The 27,839-nt window shown below is 44.4% G+C and overlaps 1 protein-coding gene across 1 annotated transcript in view; it reads right to left on the minus strand.

Moving 5' to 3' along the window:
* Positions 1 to 27,839, minus strand: part of IDO2 (indoleamine 2,3-dioxygenase 2) — a 593,071-nt gene that overhangs the window by 114,514 nt on the left and 450,718 nt on the right. The window contains exon 9 of the mRNA XM_069617631.1: positions 8,994 to 9,142. Within this exon, the coding sequence (XP_069473732.1) occupies positions 8,994 to 9,142 (149 nt within the window). The remainder of the gene's footprint in view (positions 1 to 8,993; positions 9,143 to 27,839) is intronic.

Here is a 27,839-nt window from a genome sequence, read left to right on the forward strand (position 1 = left end):
CATTTCTCAAATTGTATGAATCTCTCCCTGAAAATTACAAAGACCAGACAACGCTCATTGCATTGATGCAGTCTAAGCTGATATTCATTGAATGAGTCGCACATTGAGGCAGTAACGAAGAAGAGAGCCAAAGAAAAAGAGCCTGAAAGTGTCATCTTCAAAACTTTAATCGATCTAATATAGGAGGCAAGAGAATACAAAAAATATTTCCTGGCTTGTTTCAGGGATACTGTTAAACTATAGAGAACACAAGATGGCGGAAACAAGGAAATAAGCCTATCAGTCCAAACCAACACAGATGTATTTCAGGATGACAATGGGTCTGCAATGGGAGATGGGGGCTACTATCATGAAAGAGAATGATACTTCGGGTAACACCAAAGAGGTAGGGGCTAATGCACAATCACTGGACATGCCAAAGAATGCCAGCATTTGCCGTCAGATGACCAATAGGGAAACCAGAAATAGCCACACGATCCCAGAAATGGGAAAGGCAAAGCAAGGGCAATCTCTAGCAAGAAAAAACAACAAACCTAACTCAGGACATTTTCCCTATTTTTTTTCAGATGCCTCACAGGTGCTTAATATGGCGGGTGCAGGTGCAAGGTGCAAACTCATTCATGGCTCCACACAAAAAAAAGTCCAAAACCTGCCAAGATGTAAATACATGGCGGGGGGAGGCTCCACATATTTCATTAGAAATTTGGGAATGACATCGGAACATAGCCACAACAAAACTCCACTCACTGGTAGGGGCAAGGACTCTCCGAATAAGTCTTCAAAGAGGCAAGAGACAAATGCCAGAGAAATTGGGATGACATTGTCAAAACCAGAAGTCGGAATCCCGATCGTGGAAAGAGCCACATACCATTTGTTACATCTGTCCACCTATGAGGTCCCCTTTGTTACAGAAGGTGATGTGCCTTGTAACATCACAATAGTTAACTCAGACAATGAGGAATGTGAAATAGGGACTCCTGAACAAAGCTACCTCTTTGAAAACCTAGAAGAAAGAAGAGCCAATTTGGCAGTCAAGACGATCATAAAGATGCCACAACAAGCTATAATTGAGGCCCTGGTAGATCGATCAAGACAGGAGAGACATCTGCAAACAAGGCCCAAAGAGAAGCCAAAAAAGACGTGGCAAGTGTACCAATCTGGGGAACGACAGTATCTGAGCCCTTCAAGAAAGTCCCGGGAATTGGGAAGCAGCACACATAAGATCTTATTAGAGCGAGTCCTAAAAGCAAACAACAGTCTAATCATGAACCGCTCAAATCTAATGACCCTGCTGCAAAGCATGCCCCAACTCAGAGTGATCAAACCCAAGTACATTAAGATTGTAGACTTTCCCAGTGAAACAGAGAATGATAGGGTCTGCTTCACATCACGACACAAGCAGTAACATCGCTAATGATAACTGCAACCGATGACCTAAGGGCAATATGTTAGAGTGTTCCTAGATGCTATCAAGCTCCCTGCAAATCAAGCTATAATCAAATATGCTAGTCCTCAGCCTGTGAATGACAATATTAGTTTCAGCAATGATTTTGAAGACAGATCAGTAAGCAACATTAGCTGGTAAAATAGAGTTAGAGAATGAATATATACTTCCAGTAAAGGTCAGTCTTGAGCCCTACCCATTTAAAACCCTAGAACAATTGGCATGAATGCAAGAAAATGCTCCTTAAAGTGAAAGAAAATGATAATTGGTCATAGAGGGGTTGTCAATTACACAAAGATTCTTTGTGGAGAAATGAACAACGTCGAACAGTGGCACCAAACCCAAAATATGACTCTGTCATCTTGTTAGAGTGCACCATGGCCAAGCTCATGTAGGAAAGGAAGGGATGATTATGTTATTGAATGCATCCCTGAGCTCTGCAAAAAGGCTCAAGAGTATTTTAAGGATTGCATCATTATAATTACAATAGTTTTTTTATAACACGCTTAATACCAAAGAGGTTTCTAAGCACAGACCTAGGATTCAAACCTATGTTGCTCTGCATTGTCTTGCTTCCAAAACAAGCGCTTTGACACTGAACAATGCTGCCCAGGCCTCCAAAATAATGTGGGAAAGGATGCTCCACCCAACCAGGGTGTGCATCCTTTCCCATATTGACCATTTGTGGATCTTCAGAACGATTTCTTTACAACTCCCCTGTTTCAATCAGTGCCATTCTCGCCTTGTGATCCTGGATGCGTTCCCTGGGCGGGTGGAGCTGTAACCCTGTTGGAGGGCAGATGTTGTAACTTTGGTTAAGAAATTGGTCAGGGACATTTTAACCATGTTTGTTGTACCCATTACTATTAACAGCTACCATGGGTCGTACTTTGTAAATTCCGCTCCTCACAACTAATTTACATTGCCTAAAGTACCCACAGTCTGGAGGGGCAGTTGAGAGGCAAAATGGCATCATTAAAAATAAGTAAAGTAGAATATGTCAATAAATGGGGTTAACATGGCCTGTCACCATTAACCATGTATTATTCAGTATCGAAAATACTCTTCTACGGGCAGCTCATGAGGCTTTCCTTATATCCATCTGTAAAATCAGTTGATGTTAGTCTACACTTAAATGATATTTACTTATTGGGGTATGCGAAGTTCCTAATTTCTTCTGACAGTTTTGTACATATTCATGTAAAGACAGCTCTGCCCAAGGGACCAATTGTAACCAGCCAGTCCCTCTCTCTGCAGCCACGTGACTTTGTGCTGTTGAAAATACACCAGAGGAAGTTGGGTTTGGCTCCTTGCTGGAAGGGGACAAACCAAGTGTTTCTGACTTAAAACTCTGCTGTGAAGGTATATGGCCATCCTAGTTGGGTCTATTTAATCCAGGATGCAGCACCAATCAGTTGAAAGTAAACATTTCTGTTGTGTACATTTCAATTATATTGGCTTCTTGGCTGGTCTCTATGTTCTGGTATGCCTCTTTCTCTGAATTAATACAAAGCTATAAACTTTAGAATATGGTATCAATCTCTGCAGTTGATTGAATATTAGCCATGGTACAGGAGGAGATTTATATTTCATTGGAAAGACCAGCTATGTTCCCCCAAGGTGTTGTTCCTTACCCATATAAAGCCCTCCTTAATATGAGGAAGATTACCTTCCTGCTCTAAATACTGAATCACAATCCTCAAAATTGACCCATACTCCAGATCCGATAGGAAATAAAATGACACTATTACCAAACTAACCCGAGCTCCTGAAATGTATTGCCTGCCATCCCATGTCACAGATCTAACATAGTATTTACTCTGTTATGCACTCTAGATCGGGAAGAAAAGAGATTCTAAAAACAATGTATTGTTTCCACTACATGACGAAAAGAATTGTGCTGGTGAAAGAAAGGGTCCAGAGCACCAATGACAGCAGAAATGTTCATATAGTATTGTGATGAATCTGAGGTTCCGTCCATTCTTCCCTGGGGGCAGCCATCCCCTTTGAGGTTAGGGAGGTGAGCGCACTCAGCAAAACCCTGCATAAGGGTTCGGGAAAGGTTTTGGGAAAGTAGAACTCCCTTTATCTTATCTGCATACATGGGAGTCAGAGAAACTGATGTTACACTCAGCTGTGGGACTCAAAATAATATTGAAAGTGCTTTTGGATGTTTGGTTCAAGACAATGCTGGTCTCTCCATGTACTTGACAGCTGATTATATAATACACACCACTTTTTGGTTACAGAGCGAGAATATAGGTGCATTCTCCTTTGAATGGAGGAGAAAGACCACTGGGCAGAGAGGAGACTCCGACATGAGGACGTCATTGAGGGGAAGAGCTGCGCTGCACAGTGGAGCCCTCTGAGGCACGGGGAGCGGCAAGAGAGGAGGAGAGATGCCACCAACCCAGCAGAGAGCCAGGCAGAGTCGGCGAGGATAAGGCCAAGTAAAGCAGGCCTTGCTTGCAGGTGTGACCGCAAAGCAACTGTGGTGGGCGTGGTCTTGTTAAATACAGCGAAAACTAGGACCCGTGTGAGAAACAAATCCACTGCTCTGAAACACAAGAGCCAGGGAACAAGTTAAAGCTGAAATGAATGAAACATATAACCTGCTTGTGTTCTGTTTGAAAGAGCAGACAGCCATGGAGAACACCACTGCTCCTGAGCAGACACCACTTCGCTGGAGCAGACCCTACAAAATAGAAAGTACCCGGGTTGCTCAGATTAGAAGGGGGCAGAGAGAAGAGAGGGAAAATAGGGAAGAGGGAAGGATTACACTGAACCCATAACAGGAGCATAAAGATTAGAGAGGGAAAGAAACAAATAACTATAAGTGTTACAGGAGTCCAAGAAACTCAAATAATGCAATCAGCCAAAAGACTCACAGAAACTCCCCAAGAACCAAGAGAGGCATATGGCAAGAGGATTTATCAATACTCCAGGGAGATAAGTGAGATATTGGGACCACTTTTGTTGGTTTCCCCCCACTTGATTCACATCTAGAAAGCCTGTGCGATCCACTCACATCTGTTCTTCACCTGTGTTATTGGGCCAATCTGGTTCCCTTGGGTTGCTCTGTCCCAATTTGATTTGGTTCAAGACAATGCTGGTCTCTCCATGTACTTGACAGCTGATTATAAAATACACACCACATTTTGGTTACAGAGCGAGAATATAGGGGCAATCTCCTTTGAATGGAGGAGCAAGAACACTGGGCAGAAGGGAGACTCCGACGTGAGGATGTCATTGAGGGGAAGAGGTAAAGGGAACAAGTTAAAGATGAAATGATTGAAACCTATAACCTGCTTGTTTTCTGTCTGGAAGAGCAGAAAGCCATGGAGAACACCACTGCTCCTGAGCAGGCACCACTTCGCTGGAGCAGACCTTACGAAATAGAAAGTACCTGGGTTGCTCAGATTAGAAGGGGGCAGAGAGAAGAGAGGGAACTAGCCCTCCACCTAAGAATGCTCAGAGATTTAGTATTTTTAGGAACTTCAGACTTTATTTTGTAAACTCAAGATACATTTGGAACTTTGACAGATTTTCAAGAGCTGTTAAACCAGGTATAATTGTTTTTTCTTCAGATAACCATTGTATCTGGAACAAGGAGGGATTTCTGAAAGACCAGAGAGAGATAGGGGTGAACATCTCTGAAATTAGGGCACTCTTCCTAGTTTTTCTTTTTTATTTCTTTCATATTTTCCAACTGGTAGGGCCAGATTAGAGGGATTGGACAGAGAACTATTAATTTATTTGGACTATTTACGAGCACCTAAGTATAGTTTGTTAGGAAGGAAATACAACTCTTTGACAACATGTCCTCTGGTGCGAGTCCTTCTTCTGTCTTGCCAAATAATCCTTGCCAAGGGGACTCATTTTCTTACAGGCAGGTATCATCTTGTGCTGTCGCTGTCGCAGGTGGTTCAGTAAGAAGAGAACAATGGTTGCCAACACAGCAACCTCCAGTTCCATCTGCCATAGTTCTACGCAAGATCTATATCTGTCTCTAGTACTTCAGGAAATGAGCATAGAAACACATATTCTACAACGAGAACTGCATCAGCTCAAGAAAGTTTGAAATGTAATAGGAACAGTGAACTAACGTTGATAGCCCAGTTCCTACAAATCTCAAATTCTTAGAATGATGAAAAGGTAGAAAACTAAAATGGCTGTTGCTATGATAGTTGCACTAGAAGCACAACAGTGGTGTGTGTGGAAGAAAGCAGACCCCAATCAGTAATGTAAACCACAATACTGATCAAGGGCAAAACAGACAACAAAAAGAGAGGTGGGATTGAGGGATTTTCTTTGCACAGCAAAAATATACCCCCATCATGTCATCATACAGTTTCATCACCCTAGTGTTTATTTTTTTACTTTCACTGCTTGCGAACATTGATCAGGATGTCCCTTTGCCTGATATTGTCATCAGGCAATGCTTGATCTTTATGAAGTAGACTGCACATGTTTGCCAAAACCACAGAATGAACTTTCTGCCATGCCTGGGTGCACAAGATCAAGGACGTTGAACCGAGGCCAATGGATTATATTGGCTCAATGGCTCAAGTCAGCCAGAACAATGAGCCTCTAGTCAGCTATGGAATTTGTCATGTGGGAAGGTGGACGTACACCTCTCTTCACAGAGGAGGATGAGACCAGAAGATGACTAAGCATGCCTTTTAAGGAAATATTATGTCACCTGGTGTCGCACAGCATGAACACAGATGATGGGCTACATTTTAAGACACAGGGGTTATTGTTTTAGGCAGGAGGTGGGAATAGTGTGTTTGATGGCCTGGTAAGTGTTTCTAAAAACCTTGAAGGGCATACATGTTTTGTTTACTGTGCCTGGTTTGAGGAAAACAAACCTCTACAATATTCACAAATTACACTGCACAATGTCATAGTAAATTGCACAATAAATAAAAACACACAACTAATTTCCTGTAAAAAGAAATGCTAAAACCTTTCTGAAATCATTTCATTTAAATAATGTTCCCATTTAATTAAAGCCTTCACAAAATACACCAGCTGAGTTGACATACCTTTAAAAATCTAACAATTGCTAAAAACAATGCAATAGATCTTCCTCGCAGCATAGATAAGCAAGGACCTTCCACATTAACACAGCTTAAATGGTTTACAAATCTTCCAAAATGTGTTATCTGTTGGGTCAAAAGTGCCGGACATTCTAGCAGCATGTGTTTTAAATTCTCCTTCCCCTTCAGATCTTTACAAATCGAAAATAAGCCAATTCTGTCAGAAGATTAGTTAGAATACAAATGATTTAATTAATCTCCAATACATTGAAACAGAAATGCATATGAGCATTACGATACTCTACATCTGGAAATCTTACAAGATATGGTTCTGCAATACAAAAATAGTCATTTTTGCTGTGAATACGTTTTTATCTCACTACAAAAAAACCAACCCATGTTCCCCCAAACTACCAGTACACCCACAAACCCCCCACTTACTTTTTCTCCGTCCGCCGCCTCTCCTGTAGTCTGTGGTTTCAGTTCCATCCCTCTAATGTGGATCGGATCTGACGACGCAGGGCCCCTTTTTCTTTTTTCTTCTATTTTTTTTGTTGGGGTCCCCCGCCTCCAATGTTTAGGCAGCGGGGGACACCCCTGCAACCCCTCAAGACAAAAATAGCAAACATGGGGAGCGGGGGACACCCACACAACCCCTGCTCTTCATGTTTAGTATCTTCGGCTTCAAACTAATTGTTGTGACCGAATTCGGTCAAATCTACCATTCATTGAAATTGTTACGAACAATTTCAGCATAACGATCCCTCAGAGCCACATCCACCCTTCTTCCACCATCCTGTCCCCCCCCAACATTTTCAGCAAAGTTACTCCACTGACCCCATGGAGTAATCAATTGCTCTTCCCTCAAGACCAATCTTATCCATTTCCTCGAGGATTTTGAACCACTCTACCTCATATTTTTCTTCTTTTTCTTCTTTCTCCCCTTCTTTAATAGCACCTTAAGAGAGGTTTGATTATGCAAAGCGTTTCTGCATTGTGCACCAAATTCCATTTGACCACCTTCACCGGTTCCTGAAGATCCAAGCCTCTCCAAACGTTTGCCAATGCCATTCAGGTGCTTTGTTTGTCCCCTAACTTCTTCCCATATGTCCATACACACTTCCACCACCCTGGAGAAAGCTTTCTGAAGGCCTGCCCATGCGGTGGGCTGCTCCCCCACATTTTTTGATCTCAAACATTGATCATAATCCATATCTCCCGTAGTGCCCAAAACCTGTGAATCTTCCTCACATTCAGAAACAGACAAAACCTCCTCTGAAAAAATAAGCAGGTGAAGAATATATATGAAGCTATAGTGAAGAATTCAAAGGCGGCAAATCAATTCTCAAATGTGTCTGATCATGTGACTTAGCCATAGTCACTTCCGGATGTCCCACAATCTGGTTTTCAATAGTTTCAAGCAAAAACCCCCAAACACTATTTTGGAAAGAGATGAGTTTACTTTTTTTTTTTTAACTAAAACTGGGAAGTGCTCATCATTTTAGTTTTCGATGTCTTTGTTTCCCCCCCTCATCCACCGTATATGTTATGGTATACAGCAGGAGGAGAGAGAGGTAGCAGGGTTGCCATGGCTATTTTGAATCTATCTTACTTATTGGAAAACACCAATGGAGTCGCTGTAATATCCCCCATCACTCCAGGTGTAACGGGAAACCCCAATACTGTATCCCTCTTTCTTAAATCATACATATTTCTTAGGGAAAGTCGAGAACGTGTGCCTATGCCAGAAGCGATAAAAGCACTGTGGCAAAATACACAGAATACCGAGGTCCAAAAATAAAGGACGCGATAGCCATTGGGCTATCATATGCAATCCGCAGTCTAGGGCCACGTTCTACTAGACACAGTAGTTATAGGCGATGACAAAATCAGAAAAATCCTGGCCAAACTCTTGATGGAGTCCCTTGTGCACAGATTAGTGTCTGGTTTTCGGGCAGCGCCTATCACCTCACTACAGAACAACACAGCAGTCTTATCAAAGGCCCTCGAAAGCATGTTCTTTGGGGAAACTACAAGGAGAGGCTGCTCACCCCTTCACACACTTGAACAAACGGAACACTTGCAGCGCTTTGCCTCGCCACTACGTGTGGTGTTAAGGTCCGGTGTCCTTAAAAGAACAGCCTCAGAAAAACAGCAACAACAACAACCTTTGAGAGCAGGTAAGCACGTCCAGCCAGCACAGATGTTCTGAACACGCTAAATACTTGCAGTAAATCGGTTCGCTTCACTACTACAAAGAATAATAAAATGGCAGATATGGAGGGTGTGGTGCGGGTTACTTAGTTGGGAATGGTTTCATGGCTAGGATGCTGCCCATTTGTCTTGCAAGCAAACAAATACATCCTTTTGCTTGTCCAAAACCAAATTCTAAAGATAACTCTGCTTCTGAAGTTTGCATCATAGAGCAAACCCAATATCCATTGCGCAAGGCACAGGCCTTTAGCATTGTCCAATGATGCATATTTGACATTTCATGTTTCACTTACCACTTTCTGAGGTGTGTCGGACACCTAACAAAGCATCGAAGGCATTGAACACAGTGCTCTGGGCGGCGCTTCCTCCAGAATATGACCTCGGCTCTTCAAAGACTCCCTCATAGATCAAGCCGTCTGGCAGCAATGGGTTATCCTTCCAACTGTGTGAAAACAAAGTTTACCATGACAAAATGAACCCTTGCTGTAATAACTGCGGGTAAAACGTGCGCATGATGTTGCAATCAATATTATTCATCAACAAACAGTGATCCTTACTGTGACGTTTCAAACATCCTTTAGTCGAATACAGACAAACTATATATTTGGTCTCAAAAAACACAACATCTCCTTACCGTTTGGCTAACTTGGCATTTGGTTTTGGAATATTCTAGAATGCCATGAAATTTAAAATAAAATGCGATTTATGTATGGTACGTTTGATGAAGAAATGATCGCATTTTGCCGCGCCTTTTTTTAAACGCCTCCACGAAACACAACAATACGGAAGAGTCTGGAGCAGGGTTCTCCAACCTTTACGTTAGCTAGAGCTACTTGTAGTGGAGGCCAACAGCGGAGAGCTACTAGGGGGCAATATCAGGGTGGGGATATTTATAAACCTCGGAATTTTTACCAATATTATTTTGGCTCTATTATTTCCCCTCTTTAAACAGATAGAATAACAAATCCCTTCACGAATATAATAAGAACTTCAAAAACCTCTTTGTTGAATTATTATTTATTAGTAGCTGTCTCAAAAAGACAGATATTTGTTGGACTTCCACACAAATATCCTGTAATTTTTGTGCCCCTTCCTTTGCGTTTTATGCAGGCTTTCTACATGCTAGGCACACTATTGTTTTCCAAATGTGCATTTCACAATTCCATAAAAAAAAAAAAAAAGCATTTTCCAAATTGAAAAATGCTGCTTGCGTTCACGAGTTTTCTTTGAAATGTTTTTTTTGTCAGACACCACACATACTCCGTTATTTGCTGGTATGATAGCTCAGCGGGTTGAGCGCTCGCTGCTGCGATCTGAGCGTGATCTGCAGGTCGCAGGTTAAAGTCCCGGCAAGGCCAACTCATCCTTTCATCCTTCTGAGGTCGATAAATGAGTACTAATTTCAGTTGGGTGATATTGCATGTAAATATGTGCTCTGTAAAGCGCTTTGGATTAAGCGCTATATAAATAACACATCATTATCATTATTTGTGTGCCCCTCTGTGTTTTAGCACAAGTTATATTTATAAAGATTTTAAATGCTTGTCAAACTGGTTGATCACAAATAAATGCTTCTGTTATGCTGACAGCAGTTTTTAGAAAATTAAACTGTGGGTTCATGGGTGCCAACTTTTGATTTTCACTACAGGGGCAGAAATATCCCCACCTCAGCCCTGAATATAAGCAAGCAACCAGCCCAACCCATACCCTGGCCAAACACATTGTATAGCACTTTTTTTATAAGGCATTGCAAAAAGTCATACGATTAACAACCTGTAGTTTTGAATATATAACATCTCAGCATCGGTCTGTCAACCTGCTGAGCTACCCTGGTAGGCTTCTACTGTACAGCGTGTCTATGGATCGCTTAATGTACTAAAAGTGGGTGTACCTGTGTCATGGAAGTGATTTAAAGTGGAAATGTACAATGTGGAATTTGGAAAGAAGCCACATAAAAGAAATTGCACCATTTTTTAAATATTATTTTGAACATTTCCAGGCGTGTGGCAGTGCTACTGTGATATTTACATTGCGTGGTCACAATGATCCTGATCCTGCCCCAGCCCCTCCAACATCTCTGGCAAACAAGAGCAGCTTGTCGTGGGGGCGCACAAGGCCAACTGTGGTACTACAGGCGGACTGCAGAAGCATAACGTGATACTGACACTTGTCAGTGGATTTCCAAGCAGCTCCATGTGGCACAGCAGCCAAGCTCCCCGCCCGCAATTGGGAGGACCAGGGTTCGGATTCGGAAAACGCACCATTAAATAATATAACTTAGGATAAATGTTTATTTTTCGGTATCTTCAGGCGGGCGACTGAAAAGGCTCAGGCGAGCTACTAGTCGCCCGCGATCGACTGTTTGGCGACCTCTGGTCTGGAGGATAGTTCAGCGGCAACGCACTCGCCTAGAAACAAGACGATGCGAAGCAACACAAAAGGGTTCTGATGATAGTTCAGGGGCAACGCACTCGCCTAGAAAGCAAGAGGATACGAAGCAACACGAAATGGTCCGGAGGATAGTTGAGGGGCAACACACTCGCCTAGAAAGCAAGACGATGCAAAGCAACACAGGGCCAATCCCCCGGTCCTTGCTTAGATACGTCTGGGTATTAAGCGCATTATAAATAACACATTATATTGTTTAATTATATAAAGATTTCCAATGTGTGTAGAACAAGAAAAGGCACTAGTGGGGAACTCCATTAGACCAGAATGAAACTTGACATTTTGTTTGTTCATGTTGTATTTATTCTTTCCACAATTACATAAACAATGAGTCAAAAATACAATAATTTAAACACATCATAACATTCCAATTTACGAAGGAAAACGACAGAGAGAAGGTGGGAGGGGGGGTGAATAATAGAGTAGAGTAGAGAAGAGAAATGCATACTAAATGCAACGTATGATCCTGACCTAAAAGTCAGGCAGCCCCTGAAGTGTAGTCTGATTAACTTTACTACTACATGCATTCTTCCACAGTGATAAGTGGTACTGTTTTAGCAATAACATTTTCAAAACGCGTATGCCACGCTCTTGGCAGTGCCTAGAATGTAACATGAAACATCTTAGCAGCAGAACAAGTTAGCAAAGCAGTAGCTGCCAAGCAATAGTAAGAAATTAAAGGCCCAAATTGGCCCTCTCAATGGGGATTGACTAACAATAAGTGCTCCTCCTAGATATTTTTTCTTTCCGCCAGCAGGTAACTCAAAATATGTCTATATCATGTCACCAGAGGGACTTATTCAGAGTTTAGAGCGATTTGCCTTATAAACAGCTCCAAACTCAGGTACTGTTAAGGCATGCAATAGGCCACCGGTAACAGGAAGAGTTTGCATGATTTACAGTCAGTGTTTTTGATGTGTGACCAGCGCTGCGCGCTTGTGCCCTTAAATCATAAATGTTCCAAGAAAAGAAGTTGGAATCCATGAAGATTACAATATAAGCAATGGTAATAGTATCAATGTCTTTATTCCACAGGATGTCAGCCGACAAATGTTTCGACATACGTAATTTTCAAGGCAGTTGTTCTTTGTTTAGTGCCCAATTGTGTAGTAGAGGTTGGTTGAGTATTATCGCCTTGAGAAAGTCTGAAGACTGTAGACTCCAAAGAATAAAGATTCATATATGTACACGTGTGTCCTTTAAACAATTGCAGAATATAAAACGCTATAATAGAGCTGGGTCCTGGGAGGATAGCTCAGCGGCAACGTGCCCGCCTTGGAAACAAAACGCCACAAAGCAACACAGGTTTGATCCCCGGGTCTGCGCTTAGAAACCTCTGTGTATTAAGCACGTTATAAATACACAACTAAGAGACATATTCCTGTAACAGCTCATCGATGCCCCCGTGCTGTGTGAGCGCTTTAAAAATGCAAATAAAATAAAAAATATATATATAAAAAAGAGCTCCGGCAAAACCCAATTATGTCGTTAAGTATTCATAATGTTCGGACCAAGAACAAACTTCATAGGGCCTGACCCCTCTAGCACGTGTGTGCACCGTTGCTTATATTGTAATCTTCAAGGTCCAGTTACTGAAACAAGTCTCTCTTTTCCTTATTTTGCTCCTCGGGTTTGTTTTGTTTGCTTGTTTATTTATTTGTATATGTGTAGTTTACAAGAATGCAGTTAGTGCAAAAATAGTAGCAAGCAGACATAGTGAAGGATACATTCATACATTAGGCATACATACATAGTTGGTTATTTATTGAGTAGCCAGGTGATGACCTTAGTTCTGAAAGGTTGGAAGGTGGGGGTGGATTTGATATCCAGTGGAATAGTGTTCCACAGTTGTGAGGCAAGAACTGGGAAGCTGGATCCACCGGCTCTTTTAAGGGTATATTTGGGCACCATCAGTTGTAGTGTATTGGAAGATCTGGTAATTCTAGTATTCTGTCTTAAGGTGAATTTATTGGTTAGATATGGCAGGGCTAGATGGTTGAGAGCTTTGTAGGTGAGGCGGATGGTTTTTAGGTCTATTTTTTGTTGGATGGAGAGCCATTTGCATGAGATTCTCGCAGCCGAAATATGTTCTCTCCTAGGAATATTGAGGGCGGCACAGAGTGCATTATTTTGTAGAACTTGCAGTTTTTTGATTACCGTTTTGTTTGCGCCAACATAAAGGCTGTTACAGTAATCCAGTTTGGACTGTATGAGTATTCTGACTAAAGTGAAGCAGTTGTTAGGGGAGATCAAAGGTCTGCAGGCCCTAATTAGCTTACCCGTGCAAGCAGTGGCTGAGGCGGTCATATTGATTTGTTTGGCGAGGTTGGTATTTGTGTCTAGATAGAAACCAAGTGTTTTTACACTTTTGGCAATGGGAATGGTGTTACCGTCAATGGTGAAGCTGGTGTAGCTGGGGCCGAGTTTCCAGATGGTATTAGGTGAACCGACAAGGAGCAGTTCGGTCTTGTCATCATTCAGACAGAGGCCATGTGTGGCCATCCATGCCTGAATGATGGAGACGACTTCACTGATCCGGTTGGCAACCGAGTTGTAGTTGCCAGATAAAGTGAAGAGTATCTGGGTGTCATCTGCGTAATTGGTATAGGTGGCACCCAGATGGTCCAGCTTGTTGAATAAGGGCTTTGTAAATATATTATACAAAGTAGGTGAGACACAAGATCCTTTTGGGACACCACAGGTAATGAGAATTGGGTCGGCCACTACTAGGGGTGAGAAGACCCGTATGGTCCTGTTGTCAAGGAAGGATTGGATCCATGTGACCGCAGAGTGGGAGAAGTGTGCTGCCGATGACAAGTGGTTGCAAAAGATTTTATGGTGAACCAGGTCAAAGGCAGCGGAAAGGTCTAGGAGAAGAAGGATGGCAGCACTACCTTTATGTTTGAGTTCGTCTATCTGGCTCTTGAGATCAACAAGGGCCTTTTCCGTCCCATGTTGAGGACGAAAGCCAGACTGACGAGTTCTAGTAATTGGTTTCTCTCAAAGTAATCCTGAATTTGTAGATAGGCCACTCTATCAAGAATTTTTAGTGAGAATGGGACAGTGGTAATGGGTCTGTAATTTGTGGGTATATCTGGGTCGAGAGTTTGTTTTTTTAGCAGTGGTAGGACCCAAGATTGTTTCAGATTACTTGGGACTGTGTTACTGGTGAATGACAGGTTTATTAGTTTGGTAATGAAGGGGGATAGATCTCTGGCTGCATCTTTTATGATCTGTGCGGGGCAGCTGCCCCCTTACTTTTCGAGGGTTTCAAGGAGGCTATCATGTTTTGTACTTCAGGTATGGTTACTTTTTTTAAAGTAAAGCCTGAGCTAGTGGCGCTGGGTGATGAAAGGGTGGAACTGGAAGTAGGACCATGAGTGAGTTGTCGCCGTTTGTTTTCAATTTTAGTTTGGAGCTCTGAAATTTTGTTGGCAAGGGCATTCTGGATCCCTGTGCACCAAGGTTTATCCTTTGTGTAGGTATCTGTGGGGGAATAGGGTTTTCTAATTCCTTTAGGATGTTAAATCCTGGAATTAAGAGATTCTTTTTTAGTGCGTGTAATCTCGTTTTTGTGGAGAGTGGTGATATTGGAGAGATTAGTTCTGAGGGTGCTGATTTCCATAGTGATTCAAGTGTACTTTTTTGTTGTCGGAGATGTTTGAGCTCCGGGGTGTACCAAGTGTTCAGGTGCGCTTTCGGTTTCCCTTTGCGCATTTTTAGTGGGGCAATGATGTTGATAGCATTAGCCATGGAATCATTATAGGCGTTGACCAGCAGGTTCAAGTCAGTTGTAGCTGGTAGTGTGTTCAGAATAGGGGCCACCAGGGGTATTAAGGCTTCCGCTGTAATGTTGCTCTTATTCCTAGTTGGGCAGGCCAGGGCAATAACAGGCCTTTTATGCACTAGGTTGCTGATATTAATGTCAAATGGGAGGAAGTGGTGATCCGTCCAGATGAGCTGTACGGGGTCCTTCAGGGTGATATTGCAATTAAGGGCGGCTACCCATTCAAGAGTTCTGCCCTTGGAGGGGGTGGGTTTGGAGCAGAGTTTTAGGAGGCCATGCTCCTCTAATGCCGTGGCCAGGGCAATAGCTGGGGTGTCATGAGGGTCATTAAACCCAAGGTTGAAGTCTCCAAGTATAATAATTTGTGCTGAGGGTTTGGAACATTCGGCTACTAGTGAGGTGATATCTTCCTCAAATGAGCCAGGTGGGCCCGGGGGCCTGTAAATTGGATGCATCGTGATAGTACTCTTAGGGGAAGTTTGTAGTTTAACTGTGAGATGCTCACATGATTTGAGTGGAGAAGAGGAGGCTAGTCTAATATCAAACGGGGACTTAAAGATGATAGCTACACCACCTCCTCGAGCGCTAGGTCTGTCTACTCTGAGGATGGTGTAGTTATCAGGGATAGCTAAGGTAAGAGATGGTCCCACAGCATCATGCAACCAGGTTTCAGTTACAGCAAGGAAGTCCAGGTAGTTGGTCAGAATGATGTTGGCGACTTCTATGGAATGGGCGACTAATGATCTAACATTTAGAAGAGCTTCATTTAGTTTAAGAGGGGTGGAATTGATGGAAGTTACAGTGTGATTGTTAGTCTTGTCAGGTAGTTTAGCTGGGCGATTGCTAGTTTTGTGGTTGATTCTGGCACCTAGTCTATTGTTACGATCGGTAGGGTTGAAGGTAGTAGTTTGAGAGACTGTTAGGTCAGTAGATCTAGTGGGGCTGTAGTCAGGGGTGGGGCAGGATGCTCTCGTGTCGGTAGGGTTCCGCTTGGAACTATCTGAGTTCGTGTTGGCTAGGACATTAGAAAAATGGTCGTGGACATGGGTGGGATAGGCGGAGTGTGAGACAGGGAGGAAGGCTGGTGTGGTGGGCAAGAACGGTGTGGGGCAGACGATATGGTGATGTCTTTGGCAGGCAGGTCTCGCTAGACCATTTTTATGGGCTATGTAACTGTTACCATTGCAAGGTATAATGCTTTGCATGACACAAAAGGGGAACATGATAGCGGTGAGCCAAAGTAGCATAATAGAGACGCTGAGGCCGAGGCACCGTGCAGAGGATTGGCAAATATGGGACATTGGTGACATAGGGTAGGGTAGTGCCAAATAACAACAATGTCAGAGGGATGGGCTGGTGTCAAGTTGTATCCGAATGTCAGGCAGGCTAGGGTAATGGTGAGTGAGGCACATGTATTTATAATGGGATCACCATAACCACAAAGGTCTGCAAAGTCTAGGCTAGGTACAGATCAGGCACGGCATAGTATCTAAACTAGGTACATAGGCAGAGTACTGTATGTAGGCTTGGCACATATCAGACACAGGTGTATATATTGGGATCACCATACCTATAAAGGTCTGCAGTGTCTAGGCTAGGCACAGATCAGGCAGGGCATAGTATCTAAACTGGGTACATAGGCAAGGTACGGTATGTAAACTAGGCACAGATCAGATAAGGCATAATAACAAATTCAGGTACATAAGCATCGTGCCGTATATAGGCTGGGCACATAAATGGTAGGGCACACGGCGGGTAGAGGCACCAGATGGGAGCTAGCACAGAAGCCGATATGGGCAGCAGTGCTGTGTTGTGGTAAAGGCACAGGTTCACTATTGTAGAGTCAAGTGGAGGCAGGGGGGACATTGCAATGGCAGGGTGTTTGAGACATGCTTATAGTTAAGTGCGGGGTGCGCGGTGCTGCACACTCTTAAACTAGGGCTGCAGGGACGAGGCACGGTTGACGACATGCGGTACGTGTGGAGCGTTACATAGGCGCAAGGCATTCGATCGGCGGTGATTTAAGGTAGTAGGGCTAGAAAGCGGCGTTAACTTGTTGCAAGCAAATAGAGGAGCAAAACAAAATATCAAGAGACGCTGGCTGTATGGCAAGTGGTCAACAGTAGCAGACTAGGTGCGACATAGTAGTGAGTGCTCTACAGTAAACGCCCCTGGGGCCTCACCGTGGGGGTGTTGAAGTCGGATCCGGATAAGGAGGGGCGGCCGCAGACTGCAGCCCGGCACGCACGGTCAGCTCAGTCAGCTGTGCCTTATTCCTGTGCCTTCATTCAGGGCCGGCGTTCGCCTGCCGGTGAAGACCAATCGGGCAAAAGCAATTTGGCAGCCAATCAGGAGCTGCTACAGCCACAGTTGGCGGAGTGGAGTGGGTCACTGAAGCGGGGCGGCCATCTTAGAAGGGTCAGAACCTCGTTGTAGGTCGTGTCGATTTGGTGCAAAAAGCATTTCGAGTGGAAAGGAACTGCTTTGTAGAAAGATGGAAACACGGTCATTGATCACGTCGGCTTGCCGATGGGTTGTATCATACTGTTATGATCTCTTACGTATTACACTTTACCAGATAGCACATCTCAGCCTCTGGTTGACCAACCAAGGTGGGTTGTTCTCTGATTCACTGCTCAGTAACAGGTACTTTCCCTGGGTTGTCAAACAAGACGTTTTTGCTCAGTGCTGTCCAGTGATCGTTACACTTTTCTGGTTTGTCTGTTTCCTCAGTAAACTCTGTACTTTGGTTTCATATATCCCATCTTGGGAATGGGTGACTCTCACCCTATCTTGTAGTTTGGTCTCTCGTACCCCACTCTGGGATTTAGTTTCTCTTTCCCTTTCTTGCTTTATAGTCATTCTCACCCTCTCCGAGATCTTGTATCTGGTACCACCTCTTTTTTTAAAATTTCATGTAGCCCACCTTGGCTTTGCCTCTGCTCACCCTGCTATGGGGTATATTCATTCTCACACCACTGTGGGGTATATTTTTGCTCACCATGCTCTGGGGTATGGATTCTGGTAGCCCGCCTTGTGCTGTGGCTTCTGCCATCCATTCATGGGGAATATTTGCTGACACCCAGTCTTGGGGTATGTTACTTGTGGAACGCCTTGGCGATGACTTCTCTTGCCCCACCCTGGGGTATGTTTCCTGATGCCCCACATTGGGGTATTGATTCTTGTGGCCAACAATGGTCTATGGCAACTATTGCCAAACCCTGAGTTATGTATGTTGGCATTTCACCTTGGGTATTTTGTCTTGCTGCCCACCTTGCACTAAGGCTTCTATTGTACCACCCTGCCGAATGTTAGTTGGCACCCTTCCTTGGGGTATAGTTGTCCTTCATCACTCATGTCTCCTGGAGCTGTTGCGTACCTGGTTCTCCATTGCGGTCCTCCTTGGTCAGTCGGGAAGCTTTGGGTTTAGCATTACAGGTTCTTCACCTGCTTCTCTCGTCTTGCCGACGTTAGTATTAGAGCCTCTCTCTCTTCTTGTTATTCTGCCGAAAGTCGGTCTCTTAGTTTCGAGAACCTCCAGGTATATCCGACTTCTCCCTCTGCCAGTATTGCAGTGTGTCAAATGCCAAACTAGGCATCAATCTGCCTTCCCTGGACACACCTCTCAGGAGTATGACTTGTTGACTATGGTACTCTGCAGACTACGTGCTTTCTTCTCCTCAGTGCATATCACATTTTTGTTCCACCCCAAATTGGGGTGTGCTTGTTCTCTGTATTCTCAGTTTAGGCAAGGACAGTGCCTGACAGGGGTCAGAAGTCAAGTCAAGCTCTTGTGTCTGAAGTTGCGAGTCTGTGTACTATTCAATTAGCATATAAACAACAACATTGTTTTAATTTTGGGACATGGGAGATGAACACATATCTCTATCTTGGGTCTGCCTGTCCTCTGGGGGCGGGGGGTCCATGTTAGCTGAGCTTTCCTAAAGTCCCACTTGGAGGTAAGACTTTAGTAACCTATCCCAGTGGTTTGTAGATCCCTTTCTCTTAGTATCAGTCTTTACTACTCAGAAACCTTGGTAGACTGACAGAGCAGTCAGGCTTATCTTAAGAGGAAGATGTGATTATTACAAGAATTTGACACGTCTACCGTACTATTGGTAATAATGCACACCCACAAAGTAATACCGTAATTGTATTTAGTCAGCATACACAAATAAGATAGTGATTTTTAGAAGGAAAACAGTTGGTTAGTGTTATCCTAGTAGAGCGTCAGATTTTAAAGGCAGTTTCCTTACACAGAAAGTCTTTTAAGGTCCAAAACGCAAGCCTAGCTAAAAGGCAGTTCTGAGAGGCTTAAAGTCTTAAGGAGCAGCAGAAGTCAAAAGTCCCTGTGGGTACTTTCTAGTCTCTAGGAAGGAAGATACAAGAAGGCTTAACCAACGTTGGAGGCCCTGTTAAAGGACTCGCTAAAGAGACACAAGCAGCGGTTTGAGTCGAAGGTAAGAGGGGGTTTCCCTGTACACCTTTACATGCACTCCAATCCTCTGTAGCAACTTTCTGGAATAAGGTAAGCAATATATTTTTGTCCACAGTACTTTAGGATTGAAGAAAATGTTTGTGGTGGATGCTCCATGATGTTGCAGCTCTGGACCCGACCTCCACTTCTTCAGTCCCTCTGCGTTTTGGGCCTTTTTCTGCGGCACCAACAAAGGACACAATTTGCTGGGTCAATCATCTTCAGTTTCTGAAGTCCCACACTCTGATGAAGGGTTCTGCGTGAGTTGGATTGTGTGTCATGATGCCTGCCCCCGGGGACCCAGACCAAGTCCAGCAACCCCAGAAGCAGGCATCAAGTTATTCCAAGCAAGCCCAACAACCCCTGCTAGGGGCTATTTGGGTGCAGTCCTGGCGTCTATGGTGCCAGGTTCATATGGAGAATCAGTCCTGGCGCCATAGGCGCCAGGCTCATAGATTAAACTTACCTGATGCAGACCATGCTGCAAACTTACATGATGCAGACCATGCTGCAAGAGCTCCAAGCCAAAAGGGACTATTTTTTTACTCAAGTGGGGCTGGGGAGGAATACTTACCTGGGACTACTTTGAAGGCTATTTAAACCACGCCCAAAGAGCAGCACACGCTTTGCGTTATTCTGCATCCAGCAGCGTAACGCTCACCGTGTCTGCAAGTCTGCATCCAGTCTTCTGCCACCCCCGCCTCAAGTCTGGAGCTCCTAGAAAAAGGGAGTAAGAAGGAGAAAAGGTTAGAACAAGAACAATACCTTTGATCCTTACCTGAATTCCCGATCCATCTCGCCTTCGAGCTGGAAGAAAGAAGTTATTTTATGCGCGTCGCCTCGCCTGCTGCAGCGCCACGCTGAACTCACCGGCCTTCGCAGCATCTTCACATTCCACCGCATCCTTCTGCATGTTCCCGCCGCACTCCGGCACCTAAGGGGAAGACAAGAACGGCAAGGTGAGCCAAGGGAATACACAGAGGCAATATTAGTTACCCCCATAGACTTACCTGATTTTACCACCGGGGGTACTATTCCTCTTCACGGGTCGGCACAGCTTCCACTGCATCATCACCGAACCCCGGCCCCTAAGGGGAAACAAAAGGACAGCAAGGTGAAACAAAGGGACAAACAAGGGGAAACCTCCTCACCACCATACACTTACCTGATTTTACCGCCAGAGGCATTATTCCCTGAGACTTCATACTTTCTCTCAGCGCCTGAATAACAGAGAAAGCAACGGGTTACATATTGACATCATTTTATCGAACTGTGTTGGATAACACAAATCCTTACCTGAATATTACCGGTTGCCATGAGGAACTCTTCGCTAGGGTCAAGCTGCAACCTGCAAGGAATCGGACAAGAGTGAAAGTCAGACATTTTAACTCTTACGAACTACATACTTACAGCGTCTTGCCGGGAATCTCAGAGTCAATATTGTTCTGGAACTCACCAATTCCTTCGAGCCAGTGAAGCAACTGGTTATCTACGCGCCCCTGCGCTCAATGCAGAATGGAGAGCTCATCTTTCCAAACCATCAGGTGAGACTATAAGAGGGGACATCAAAGGTGATCAGTGGGGAGAACAGCGGGAGTGGGGGGGGGGGTTAACGCTCAACTCCACGGGTGGTTAATTCCCTTTCTGCATTTGCAGAAGAATATTCCTACGGGCCAAGCAAACAAAGCTAGGTGGGCCAGTCCAGTCCGTCATCTTGGCACTACGCGTCACATTGGTGGAGACAACAGCTGTCCAGCTCAAATCGACGCCCCTGTGGAAGCCAGGTGAGCGTAACATTGTGTCTCTGGAGTGTCCTTGAAGGCTCAGCAGAGATGTGGGCGGATTTGGCCTTTCCACGACAATGCACTAAAAATGGGCAGCAGGTCTCCTGTTATTGTGGTTCTGCAGCTCTTGAAACTCAAAGGACATTGGGAGATTGGTCAAGTCAAAGTTCATCTTGGGACTGTTGTTCCCACCAGTCAAAGGGATGGAGTTATCCTCTTTGGAGTTACTCTGTCACACAGAAAACAGGGCTAGGACAGCAGTGGCCACTTTGCAGTTTTGCAAAGGGTCTGCAGGCATGCCTGGTCATCTTCTTCTTTGGTTACTTCAGCTTCCAGTGGTCGACTTGCTTTTCACTCCAGGAGCCTTTTATACAGTTCCAGCACACACTCCTCTGCAATCTTCCTCAGCAGTTTACAGAAAGGCGTGATTGGCTGTCCAATCAGGACAGACAGACCCCCAGTGGGAGCTGGCCCCATTCAGGTACTCTGGCAGACAAAGGATAGGGGTGTCGATAACCACTGCCCCATTCTTGTTTCCCCGTACACTCTTGATCCAGGCGGTTACACCCAAGTGTTCCTGCCAAAGGCAAAACACACACACAGGCCTTCTCCTCCCAGAATGGTAGAAGAAGGGCTGACAAAAAACAATCATTCTAGTAGTTGCGAAAAAAGAAGGGAGGCCTCAAATTGGTACTCGGGTGGCCCTATTGTGCACTACCGAGGCTTTGGACATAGCCTGCGGTAGACAAATTACACAATAGTTGGTAGAACACATCCACTGTAACCAGCCATAAAAAGGAGATTATCTATATGACTAAAAAGTCACAGGAGCAGAGCGAAGGGGGATAATCGGTATCCCATTGGCATTCCACATACGGTGGTGTGTGCCAATCTCTTGGACTAAAGAGTTTTAGAAGAGATACTAAGTATCTCCCCATCAATAAGAACTGTAGATACTCTAGGATAAAGAAAACAAATCTCAAAGGAAGACCCTATGGGTCCCCAGCAACACTAACCATAAGGGGCTGTGTGCTACAATAGTAAAATACAGATGCCTTTAAGAGTTATGGAGGAACATAGACTCCATAGGACAGGTACGATACAAAGAAGAGAGTTCCAAAAGAAAGAGCTTATAAGAATTCATGAGTGGAAAAGGGCTCCATTCATTCAGGATTTCAGAAAATGGTCCAGAAGTCCAGAAAAAAGTGCTGGGGCTCTCACTAGGAGAGGGGATGAAGCATTCAAATGATACATCTCCCTAACACTCGACCCCCTATACTGTGGACAGGATGATCTAATCAAATCCTGGGTGGCTCTCTTGATCCAATCGCTCATACTTTCTGGAGAGACCATCCGCATTCTTATGTCCGGTACCTGGCCTGTGCTCAATAGTGAAATCAAAGCTTTGTAGGCCTCTGGAACACATAGGCAATTTGGGGTTTTCTCCTTTCATCTGTATCAGCCTGCTTAAGGGTTGGTGGAAAGTTAGAATCCTGAAAGTAGTTCCATGGAGGTATGGTCTGAATTTCTTCAGGGCCCGGACAATAGAAAAACATTCATGTTCAATTGTGGCCCACCTGGTTTACCTATCTTTTAGTTTTTGACTATTAAAGCAGATGGGTGCTGCCTTCCTTTACTATCAAATTGAATCAAGACTGATCATATTCCTGTGTTGGACGCATCAGTCTGGACTAAGAAGGCCTGAGTATAATCTGGAGCTCTCAGCAATGGAGCTTTACAAAGGGCCTTTTTCAGGCCATGCAAGGTTTTTCACAGACCTCATTCTCCTTGACCGTTTTAGGGTACATAGGAGAGGATACAGTATTCGGAGGAGAAGTTATGGTTCCATAGTTCTCAGTTAAGTTCCTGTAGTAACCAGTACGTCCTAAGAAGAATCCCCATATAGCACCCAAAGAGGGCAATGAGCCTCAGACCTTTAATTTTTCACCCGTGTCTGAAGCTGAATTATCTAAAATAATTGCACAGTTACAAATCACCAGCTGTAAGCGTAGGTCCCTGTTATGCTATTCTGATTAAGGAATGTTCTCCCATTCGCATTTCAGCCCTCACTAATTTTGTTAATGCTTATTTTGCGCAGAATTGTGTTGGACAGATGCCAAACAGCCCTACTCATGATTTTAGACCTCTCGGCAGCCTTTGACCTGGTGGACCAACCCATCTTGTCCACCAGGGTAAGGGACATTGCCCATTTCTCCTCTCAGGCCACCCAATGTGTCACCTCATTTCTGATTCGTAGACAGTTGAGAGTGGCCAGTGAATCTGCAGAGGCGAAACCGATGCCTTTGCTGTTCCGGGTCCCACAGGGAGCTTTTGTGTCCCCATGTTTTTATAACGTTTTGATGATACCTTTCTTCCATATGTTGGAAAAAGAAGGAATTATTTTCGCCAGCTATGCTGATGACACAAAATGCATCATTCCCATCTCAGGTTCATATAGTGAGGATGAATTAAATGTTAACAAAGTCTATTGCGCTATTCAATGTTGGATGGTTCTGAATGGTCTGGAAATGAAAAGTGCCAAGATAGAGCTCTTGATTGTCAGCTCGGATTCTAGGCTTGCCAAGTTATATTCATTGTATAATAATTTCAATATAGACAGCTGCAATATCAAGGTTAAGACTAAAGTGAAGACATTAGGCATATTTTTGGATAACAACCTGAATATCGAAGCTCAGGTTAACAACTTAGTCTCTTCCTCATCCTATTACATCAAATTGCTCCATCACCTCTGTCCATTGATTTCTGAGAAAAATTCAGAGACCCTAAACCGAGCTATTATTGGCTCTAAATTGGATTACTGCTGCAGTCTCCTTATTGGCAACTCGCAAGGTCATGAAAGAACTTCGCCGTATGGACCATGTATCGGATGCAAGACAGAGCCTGCACTGGCTTCCTGTACAGGCCAGAGTGCGTTTTAGGATGTTACTTATTGCCCATAAATGCCTGCAAGGTCAGATGCCAGTTTACCTAATGTAAACACTTGTAAAAAAGCAAACCTTCAGATCCTTAAGATCAGACAAAACAAGTATCTTAAAAACTCTTTGCTGTATATCCACTAAAGCCCACAATGAAACATTCAATATCGCAGCCCCGTAAGCTGTGGAGAAAGGGCTTGGACAAACTGCTGTTAGGCTGTGGCGAGTGAAGTGGAGAGGAGAGGAGACCCACACTCTGTGTTCAAGGAGAGTCTACAGGAGAGGTGCGTGTTCCTTTAAGGGAACAAGACCTGCAGATCAGCTGACCTTAAAAGGCCACCTCTAGTGCCCTTGTGGCGTAAGCCCTGTGGAGAAAGGGCTTGGACAAATTGCTGATAGGCTGTTTGGCGAGTGGCGCCAGCGCAGATAAATAATGGCCACCCCTGTTTCAAGAACACGTGCACAGAAGAAACATGGTAAGGAAGAAACTGGTGCCTGCAATACTGTAAATCCGCCTCGCGCAAGGAAAGTAAGTCGATATTATTCTTGTACATCTACGACTGAAGAACCTTGTGTGGGTGGCCAGAACACTAAAATCAACACTATCAATTCTATCAATACAGCCCACATTGCAACCGGGGTGCGTACAGATGCTTTGCATGAACAATCAATGTCAAGTTGTGAAGAGAATGTCGGAACGGAAAAGATTTCAACGTCCATCCCTAATGTGTACAACGTTAGTTGAGACCAAACTCTGAGTCACGCCCCACCCAACTCAGACTGTAGTTTTGGTGATGGTGATGGGACGGGCGAGAGGGGCCCCCGGCAGAGCTCTTTGCACCCTGATGACAATGAGTCCAACCTTTGGGATTACTTACCCGGGGTGTCACCGGTTCGTGATGGTGCGAGCACGGTGCCGGGTGTGCATGGGCCGGCACTAGAAGTGGGTGCAGTTGTTCGGTGTCCGATCCCCTCGGAGAGACCTGCTGTAGCTGCTGTGGCTGCGGGAGGCGAGGGAGCAGGAGCCAACAGAGGTCCGTGAGTGGGGTTGCACACGGATGACAGTTCGTGTATGCATGCGGGCGGCACACCCTCTGACGGGCACGCACCACTTGGTTTGCGAAGGACGCGTGTCACCATGCTCGGGAGGGAGGGCCCCGCCTCCCAAGTTAGAGAATGCCTCGGCTAGAGACGCAGAGCTCATCAGAGATGCACTGCGGGCAGCCGAGAGGGGGGGCAGGTCCCTGTGCGATGGACCAGCTGCTGGTCCTCTGGTTCCTAGTCCACAGGCAAGACCTGAGGTTTTCTTCATTGGGCTTGCCCCGGGGGAGCCTCATGATGAGGTATTCTACACCTCGATGGTACTATCTAATGACCCCATTACAATGGCCTGGCAGGGAAGAATACCTGTAACAGAGGAGTTGGCAGGTCCAAGAAGCGATTAGCGCCGTGACTCCATAGATGTAGTAAATAATATACTGCATAAAATGATGGCAATGAACAAAATATGTAACAGCAAAATGAAAAAGTGCAAAAATTTGCAGGACGAAACACCTCAAATGCAGAAAGTAGCTCTAAAACAGCAGAACACTCAATCAATGGAGCCAAACGAGCATATTTGGGCAAATGTTCAATACAAATGTGCAAAGCAGGCTTTATGTGCACCTATTAAAAGGATTAGCGAGTCCCCCCCACAGGACTCGTCATTTAATCAAATGAACTCACAGAAGAGAGCTGTAAATGTGAAACAGCTCCTACCAGAGACAATGCCACTGACCATGCAAAATTCACAACCCAGTAGTTGTATGAATTTATCAGACAATTATGACCTCTCTGATTTGTCCTTTATGGAACGCCCCTTTCCGAAAATACGGAGTGGAAGACTTTCTAAGCAAAAGAAAGTGAAGAAGCAGAACTCCAAGGCCAGGAATATTGAGGGCTGCGACGTTGGCCTAAAAGTAGATCTACAAGCCGTTATAATATCTTTGCTTGCGATTTCCATGGACCCGTTCATGAAGCTTTATGAAAACCTGAATGACTCAATGAAGGACTCCACAACCTTGATGGCCCTATTGAACACAAAAGTTTCTCATTCGGATCAAATTTGCAACCAATCTTCTTGTAACATAAAGGAAGGGTTAAAAAGGCCTGGACACCTCACTCAAAGCTTTATGTGAGCAAAAGAGAAATGACTCCTTGGACAAAAAACTCTTGGCGGAGGTCGCCCGAGAAGCTTTAGCTTTATTTAAATATGAAGATCTAACTTGTATAGGATCACACTGTGACAATAATCCAAACAGCAGCAATATACAACAAAGAAGTACAACATGACAGCCAACTGTGTGCACTGAAACAAAGCAATTGAACACTGGAATGAGTAGCGATGCAACTTCAACCATAATGAAGAAGGTACCCCACGAGTCGGAGGGGTGGGTTTCAGCTGCCCAGACACAGGTGATAGATTTTACCAACGGTAAAGATCTGGTTCAAGGTAGTCAAGCACACCCGAACCTAGTTGAGGCCGTGTTAAGTCCACGAGGACTGGAAGTAACCACTTCATTTGAGCGTGAAAAAATTGTTGACGTTTCCTTTAATACTGCCTTCAAACAGGCAAGGGCCTGTAAGAGGCAGTTGGGCTTCGTCGACCAAAGGCCTTCAACTTCAGCTTCAAATTTAGCGCCTCAAACCAGTAAGGAAGAAAACGTGCTAGCGGTTAGCAAAGGCGCAGAGAAGCTAAAGGTATTCCCGATTTTTGGAGGTACTCCAGTAAATTGTAAGAACTCAGGTGAATCCAAAACAAAATCCATAAAGATGGTCAAAAAACCAAAGAACTTATTGACCAAAAGAACTAATAAAAACACAGTAGCAAGAACATTTTTGAGGAACCTTAACTTTGTTCAGATAGTGACGAAAGACTTATCCAAATCCGAAATGAAAGAAAACAGCCAAAGACCAGAGCAGTCTAGGGAAGTGGTCTCTCTCCAACCAGGGAAGGAGGCTGTTAAATCGTCGGTTCATATTCCTGAAGAGCTCCTGAATATGTCTACATACGATGACATGGAGGAAGTGGAGGTCATTAGAGAACCAGTTAATGGCTCTCTAAAAACCATTGGGGACTCACAAGAGAGTTCATCTAACGATCGTCCAGTAGAAACAGAGAAAGAACCCTCCACAGTCGTAGGTCTGAGGGCTCAGGGCTTGGATCTGACCGCCACTGCTCAGATCGCGGTCCGAAAGACCTCGAGAACATAACACCTGGTTAATGAACCAGCAAACCCAGAAGTGGAACACAACATTTTGAGAAGTCCGGCGTTTGTGACTTTGTACGAAAAAAGGATCAACTTATGTAATAGATTAAAAGAAGCACAAATGAGCGAAAGAGAGGACCCCCAAACCATCATGATTTGCGAAGAGAAATTAAACATCGAAGACAATAGAAGAGCCGAGGGGTGTGTGGGCAGAACCTTTAACAGAAAAACAAAGGAACCTTCAAATATCGCTCAGTCGCTCCCACAAGTGGACTCCTAAGGGAGCCATAAAGGCAAGGCGAAAAGAGAGAACGAAATGGAACAAGGGAATAAGGTGATGATCGAGAGGATCGACTCGAAGGACAAGCTAATCCTAAATCGTGCAAACATCACTAAGTTATTTAACTTGATTCCCAGTTTACATGCTATCACGTCTAAAGATCTAAACATTGTCGAATT

This window comes from Ambystoma mexicanum, chromosome 10 (genome assembly GCF_040938575.1).
Source record: "Ambystoma mexicanum isolate Mex_15411 chromosome 10, UKY_AmexF1_1, whole genome shotgun sequence".
Lineage (NCBI taxonomy): Eukaryota > Metazoa > Chordata > Amphibia > Caudata > Ambystomatidae > Ambystoma > Ambystoma mexicanum.